This window comes from Apium graveolens, unplaced genomic scaffold (genome assembly GCF_009905375.1).
Source record: "Apium graveolens cultivar Ventura unplaced genomic scaffold, ASM990537v1 ctg2598, whole genome shotgun sequence".
Lineage (NCBI taxonomy): Eukaryota > Viridiplantae > Streptophyta > Magnoliopsida > Apiales > Apiaceae > Apium > Apium graveolens.
The window spans coordinates 56460-64692 of NW_027417730.1; the positions used below are offsets into that span (position 1 = coordinate 56460).

The following is an 8233-nucleotide window of genomic DNA, read 5'->3' on the forward strand; positions in this document are numbered from 1 at the left end:
GGAAATGTACTATTTTTCATTTCTTATTACATTTTAATAATTTAGGATTTCCTCATTATTGTGAATTATCTACTTTCCTAATATTAGTGAATACCGAAAGAAAAAGGTATCATCCTCATTGAAGATTAACTCAACATATATAATTTTTCTTCATCACTCCCACATATATCAGCAATCCTCAAACTTACAATTACAACTACTATTTTAATTACACTGCTCTCCTGCAGAATCAACTGCTTAAGCACACTCTCCGCGGATCCTCCTTGCCAGCTGAATGTCCTTTGGCATTATTGTCACCCGCTTAGCATGAATTGAACACAAGTTGGCATCATGGAATAGGCCTACCAGGTAGTCCTCCGATGCCTCCTGTAGAGCCAGGAATGCATGGCTCTGGAAACGCAAATCACTCTGTAACAACAAATTCACTATTGCAAATTAGAAATAAATTTGGCACATACCATACACAAAGATAAGGTTTCTCTTGGGTAAAGTTATTTGAAAAAATATACTAAAAACTAATTAACCTTAATTCCTTGAGCAATTTCACGTACAAGCCTCTGGAATGGAAGTTTTAATATCAAAAGCTCAGTAGTCTTCTGATACTTACGGATCTCACTACAAGAAATTACAGTATGATTAGCCTTGGGCAACAACCAGGAAATGATGTTTCAATAAATAACATGAATTGATAAATATATACCGAAGGGCAACTGTTCCAGGGCGGTATCTATGTGGCTTCCTATAGGCACCAGTTGTTGGAGCACGCATACGAGCAACCTGTGATGGAGAACAAAACACAGAAATGTTAGGAGAAGATATATCAAGTTAGGAGAAGATAGATCATAATGTATTCTATTATAGGCATTTAATAAGATGTAACCTTGTGTGTGAGCTGCTTTCCAGGAACCTTTCCTCCAATAGATTTACGAGCAGTTTGCTTGGTACGAGCCATCTAAAAATAAAATAAGAATGGCTTTCAATCAATACCTTTGATGAATACTATATGACATACATATAATTAGATAGATTAGAATTCCTGGGAAGAACTTTAAATTGTAATTCATATAGAGGAAAAAAATAAACAGAAATGGTCACTTAATAAATTACCTAGCTATAATTCTTCTTCAAATATTTTGAGGTTTATTTTCTCTTTATCACTTCCTAGTGGATGTATATAAAAGTTTGAAGAACAAATGGGGAGGGGGAAACTGTTTTTATATATGGGGCAGGGGGATTATGTTTTGATTTAACAGTTACAAGTTGCTAATGATGTGCTTAGTAGTTTCTACATGAATTGAGGCTCTTAAGTGTAGTTTTGTGAGTTCCCCACCCTCCATCTGACGGTCTATAATCAATCTTAAAGGTAGGTGCGGATCATAAATCCTACTCAACATGTTCTTATTGGAGTGTTCAAAAATATTTGGATCGAGGATCTTTTATAGATAAAATGGTAATAATTCTAAAATTAATAAAAATCTAGATGATTGTTTGCAAATTATGCAAAGATTTAAAAAGAATATTTTAATTTCTAAAAATAAGAGTAGATTTTTACAAATGGGCTTACTAATAACTAGACTAAATTCACCCGACTAATCACACTCGACCAATAAATTTTGATTATAAAATCTGATACAAATTATGTACAAACTTTTTTGGTTATTACAAATATCACTCGAATTTAACATCATTTAACAATATTTTATAATTTCTGTACCCAATATTTTTTGGGTGAACTAATTTAATATTGGCGAATGAGAAGTATATCGAAGAAATAAATTACATTTATTTATTATAATTTAAGTTATTAGTGAATAAATGATGTTTAACCCGTGTTATATAAGTAGAATCAAAAAAATTGTAATCTTGTACTTAAGAATTTTGTATTTGATCTTAAACCTATATATTCATATATAGATATATATATAGGTGCATGCAAACTGTCTTTAACTACAAAATTAAAAAAAAAAACTCATATAAAACTTTGGTTAACACATATATAACTTAAATTAAAATACAATTACATATATTTTACGACAATTAATTTTAAATATTCATAAAAAGTACGTGTAAATTCATATGTAATAAAGTTCTAATATGGTACAAAGACTATAATCTTACTATATGATACAGAGTTTAGTAGTTACATTTGCAAATCAAATCAAACTCATAAACAAGTCAAGTTCTTTCTGAACAGAGCTGAGGTTAATTATTTTTAAAAAAATGAAACGAGATGATCAGAATTTAACGACCGAAAGAATAGTAATGTTCAATATTGATTAATAAACTTAAATCTATATATATTTATTTTTGACGTCGAGGTTTAATATTATGTCCAATCTTATTTTACACTATTTAGAAAATGCTAATTTTAGAAATCGTAAATTACTTTTTAAAATATAGACGTCAAAATTTTATTATGTTCTAATATTTTACTAAAATCTGGTGTATGTAAATTACAGGTTATTTAATGATGTTCGTGAAATTATAAAAAAATTGGAGACAAATAAATCATGATTACGATGTTTGATAGTTCAATTATGAAAAAATTAAGCGTTAAATTTTGAAGTATGAACGACATTTCCATAATAATTAAATTATTAATAAATGACGAGAAAAATATATTTATAAATATATTAGTGATTAGTAATAATTTATCATTTGTAATATATATCATTATAACTAATTTATTATAACAGAATTTTAACTGAGTTCGAGCTGATTCCGAGCTAAATTATTACCGAAACCGGAGTGAGTCCAAGCGATTTCGAGTTTAACGAGCCGAGTACTAGTTTAAAAGAAAAAAGCTCGGCTCTTTTACTCATCCGAACTCATTTTCATGTTTAAGATCGTTTTGACTAAGGAGACGAGACGAACTGAGTTCACTTAAACGAGCCGATCTCCAGTATTGTTCATAATAACTCTGTTTATTTGTAGCCCTACTCATGAATAACTCTGGTATCAAGTTTTTCTTTTGTTGACGTGGTTAGTATGTGTGAGCAAATCTTTACAAATTGACATTTGATTGCATCATCAATATTGTGCTAAATTCAAAATTAAACTATTTAAGTTTACTAACTAAGACTCACGATCCAAAATATTTTTACTTTATTTCTTCTCTAAAAATTATTGTATTTTTATATTTATAAAAGACTAGTAGTAGTAGACTCGGTCAAAAACCCAATATTTCACCAAATAAAATCTGAAGGAATAATAATTTGAAAAAAATGTTCACAAAATATTTTAGTTCATGTCCAAATTCTAAAGACAACATATGTTTTCAAGATCGGCATCCTATGTTTTCGGATTTGAATCATGCTTCTATTAGAGATGCTGGTGTAGGAGAGGGGCAAATGGGAAAATAAGAAATATGTAGTGGCAGACCAAGGAAAGGAGGAGTAAATGAATGGTAATCTCATGGCTGTAGGAGAAGAGGAGCTAGAACAAGCTTACAATAAGGAATAAAAATGGAGGAATAGGTGGGACAAATATATTGATTAGATGTGAATAAAGTGATTTGTTTTAAAAAAAAATTATTAGTTTGGATTCTCATTTTTCATGTGTCTCTTATCAAAACAAACTTATTTAAGGTAAATATACTATTTTTAATTTCATAATACATTTTAACAATTTCAGATTTCCTCATTGTGATAATATATCTTGTTTCCTAATATTATTGAATACCAAAAGGAAAAAGCATGTCCTCATTGAAGATTAACTCAACATATATATTTTTTCTTCATAACTCCCACATAAATCATCAATCCTCAAACTTACAATTATAGAAAAGTTAGGAGAAGAGAGATCATACTAATTCTATTATAGGCATTTAATAAGATATGTAACCTTGTGTGCCAGCTGTTTTCTCTTAACCTTTCATCCACTAGATTTACTAGGGGTTTGCTAAAATAAGAATGGTTTTCAATCAATACCTCTTATGAATACTAAATGGCATACAAATAATTAGATAGATCAAAATGCCTAGGAAGAACTTTAAACTGTACTTCATATAGAGGAAAAAATTAAAGAAAATATAGATGATTCTGTGCAAAACATACTAAGATTTATACATGGTACAAATTTTGTTGGTTATTACATATATCACCTGAGTTTAACATCATTTAATAATAAATGAGTAAAATTTTTAAAAATATTTATTTTATTCATACAACATTTTTAGAATATTTCATAATTTATTAATAATTCCAAAACTTTGTACGAAATTATGATATTTTCTTATAGCTAGTGCTCAAAAAATACATAATTAGAGTTCACATTTGTGTGTATTAAAGAATAGTTATACATGTATTCAATTCATATAATATATATAATTTTAGATTTGTATTATTATGAAAATGATAATAAATTAACAATATTTCATAATCTTGTACCCAATGGGTGATAGATAAAGAAAATTGAGAAGTATATAACATTAATTAAAATAAATTAGTAACGGCTAAGCACACGTCTATATTAAAGAAATGATATTTTTAAGAAAAATAAAATATCATATTACAATACAAGAAAAACGGGTATTTCCTACCGAGGAATTGGTAGGAAATGCCCCAAAATCGATACGAAATGACGAAATTCCTAGGTGGGAAATAACATCGGTGAGAAATGAGTATGATCACAGTGAACATGGTCCCACATGTTGATTTGGACAGCCACATGTCGAGGACCCACATGCCAAGTAAGACGCGAATTCTTCAAGAAGTTGTAGGAGATGAAGCATACTTGTGGTTTGACTGGATATGGTGACAATGATGCCCCAGCTTTGAAGAAGACAAACATCGAAAATTGGCATGGCCGATGCTATTAACGCATGCTTCTGACATTATTCTTAAGAAAATTAGGCTTTGATTACTAATGTTTTTGATTTTCCTATTGTTTACTGAAATCCTTTGGATTGGTTTGGTAATGAAAATTATGTATTGGTTAATCAAATGCAATACTATTGGTTGGTTTTTGATTTTATCTATTTTTTTGTATGTATATAATTTAATCAGTCAAATATTTAACATCAGTTTATATAACTATAAATTATGTATAAAATGTTTATCTACATAATAAATGTTTTTAAAAAATTGATATAAAAAGCCCATTCTCTACAGCTACGAAAACATCAGTTTTTAAATAACCAGACATTAGTTTATAGCTGATGTATATTAACCAGACATCGCCTAAAACCGATGTTTATGTTCATATTTGACATCAATATTTGCAAGGAGCTGATGCCTGGGGTGATTTTTAACAACGATTCCGGACCGATGTGAAATTAAAGGAACTGATATCTGAGATGACATTTCATATCAGTTTTGGACTGATGTGAAAAAAAATACTTTTCTCTACACCCGTGTAGACATTGGTTTTGAAGGAAATAGACATCAGTTCAGAACTGGTGTATATTGATCTTTTTCTAGTAGTATTTAAGGATCATCACAGGCAACTAAGCCTTCTAAGTCAAATCCTGATTTAAAGCTCAAAGGCGTAAGTTCCTCACACTAATTTTGATGTTCCTGAGAAATATTCTGGTGATGATGCTGAGTCTGATGATTCTGATGATGATGATGATAATCCTGATGATGCTGCTCTGAAAGCTGGAATAAAAGTATCTAAATTGTCTATTTTTGGTTCATCATCTGTTCATGCTCCCACTCTTAATACTCATAGGGCTTATGAATGGAATCACTCTTGGGACTACCAAGTGAGAAGATCTCTCTGGAATCTGCTCAGACTTTAGTTGATCATTCTGTTCATTTGGTTTCTAATTCTGATATGAGAGCATCTATCAATGCCACAACAGTTTTAGTTAAAGGATTGCATTCTTCGGTGATTATTAAAGGAACAAACAAACGTAATGGCTTGATCAAGAGGATGTTCAGCATGGAAGCTAAGCAGGATCAAATTTCTGAGAAGCTCGCAGCTCTGGAAGCAAGTCAGACTACAACAAATTCACTATTGCAAATTAGAAATAAATTTGGCACATGCGATACACAAAGATAAGGTTTCTCTTGGGTAAAGTTATTTGAAAAAATATACTAAAAACTAATTAACCTTAATTCCTTGAGCAATTTCACGTACAAGCCTCTGGAATGGAAGTTTTAATATCAAAAGCTCAGTAGTCTTCTGATACTTACGGATCTCACTACAAGAAATTACTGTATGATTAGCCTTGGGCAACAACCAGGAATTGATGTTTCAATAATAACATGAATTGATAAATATATACCGAAGGGCAACTGTTCCAGGGTGGTATCTATGTGGCTTCCTATAGGCACCAGTTGTTGGAGCACGCATACGAGCAACCTGTGATAGAGAAAAAGCACATAAATGTTAGGAGAAGATATATCAAGTTAGGAGAAGATAGATCATAATGTATTGTATTATAGGCATTTAATAAGATGTAACCTTGTGTGTGAGCTGCTTTCCAGGAACCTTTCCTCCACTAGATTTACGAGCAGTTTGCTTGGTACGAGCCATCTAAAACTTAAATAAGAATGGTTTTCAATCAATACCTTTGATGAATACTATATGATATACATATAATTAGATAGATCAGATTTCATGGGAAGAACTTTAAACTGTACTTTATATATATAGAGGAAAAAAATATAGAGAAATGGTCACTTAATAAATTACCTAGCTATAATTCTTCTTCAAATATTTTGAGGTTTATTTTCTCATTATCACTTCGTAGTGAAGATGTATATAAAAGTTTGAAGAACAAATGGGGAGGGAGAAACTGTTTTTATATATGGGGCAGGGGGATTATATTTTGATTTAACAGTTACAAGTTACTAATGATGTGCTTCATAGTTTCTACATAAATTGACCGCTCTTAAGTGTAGTTTTGTGAGTTCCCCGGCCCTCCATCTGACCGTCTATAATCAATCTTAAAGGTAGGTGCGGATCATAAATCCTACTCAACGTGTTCTTATTGGAGTGTTCAAAAATATTTGGATCGAGGATCTTTTATAGATAAAATGGTAATAATTCTAAAATTAATAAAAATCTAGATGATTGTGTGCAAAATATGCAAAGATTTAAAAAGAATATTTTAATTTCTAAAAATAATAGCAGATTTTTACAAATGGGCTTACTAATAACTAGACTAAATTCACCCGAGTAATCACGCTCGACCAATAAATTTTGATTATAAAATCCCGTACAAACTTTTTTATGTACAAACTTTTTTGGTTATTACATATATTACTAGAATTTAACATCATTTAAGAATAAGTGAGTAAATTTTGATTATTACATACATCACTTGAATTTAACATCATTTAACAATAAATGAGTAAAATTTTTAAAAACATTTACTATATACGTTCAACATTTTCATAACATTTCATAATTTATGAAAAAGTTGCAAAAATTTCTACGAAAGTCTCATATTTTCTTATAGCTGTGCTCAACAAATACATAACTAGAGTTCAAACTCGTGTGTGTTAAACAATAGTTATGCATGGGTTGAATTCATATCATATATAATTTTAAATTGGTATTATTAATAAAATCAAAATAAATTAACAATATTTTATAATTTTTGTACCCAATATTTTTTGGGTGAACTGATAAAGAAAATTGAAAAGTATATAATATTAATTTAACAAAATTTTAGTAATGACTAAGCACACTTCTATATTAAAGAAATAAACTTTTGGTTTTTTGAAGAAAAATAAAATATTATATTATGTGCCCTAATTTAATATTGGCGAATGAGAATGATATCGAAGAAATAAATTACATTTATTATTAAAATTTAAGTTATTAGTGAATAAATGATGTTAACCCGAGTTATATAAGTGGAATCAAAAAATTGTAATCTTGTACTTAAGAATTTTGTATTTGATCTAAAACCTACATATTCATATATAGATATATATATATATAGGTACATGCAAACTGTCATTAACTACAAAATTACAAAAAACTAAATAAATAAAACTCATATAAAACTTTGGTTAACACATATATAACTTAAATTAAAATACAATTACATAAATTTACGACAATTAATTTTAAATATTCATAAAAAGTACGTGTAAATTCATATGTAATAAAGTTCTAATATGGTACAAAGACTATAATCTTACTATATGATACGGAACTTAGTAGTTACATTTGCAAATCAAATCAAACTCATCGAGCTGCAAACAAGTCAATTTCTTTATGAATCGAGCCGAGGTTAATTATTTTTAAAAAAATAAAACGAGATGATCAGAGTTTA

The 8233-nt window shown here is 29.2% G+C and overlaps 1 protein-coding gene across 2 annotated transcripts; it reads right to left on the bottom strand.

Annotated features, from left to right (window-relative positions):
* Positions 1–237: 237 nt before the first annotated feature.
* LOC141700609 (histone H3.3-like) lies at positions 238–6480 on the bottom strand. Of its 2 annotated transcripts, none has more exons than XM_074504313.1 (4): positions 6409–6480; positions 701–777; positions 525–615; positions 238–408 (listed from the first exon to the last, which is right to left on the bottom strand). In XM_074504313.1, the coding sequence occupies exons 1-4, from the start codon at positions 6478–6480 to the stop codon at positions 238–240; spliced, it is 411 nt and encodes a 136-aa protein (XP_074360414.1). The 2 variants fall into 2 exon arrangements, with proteins under 2 accessions (XP_074360414.1, XP_074360413.1); XM_074504312.1 differs by lacking the exon at positions 6409–6480 and adding an exon at positions 881–952.
* Between the last annotated feature and the right edge of the window lie 1753 nt (positions 6481–8233).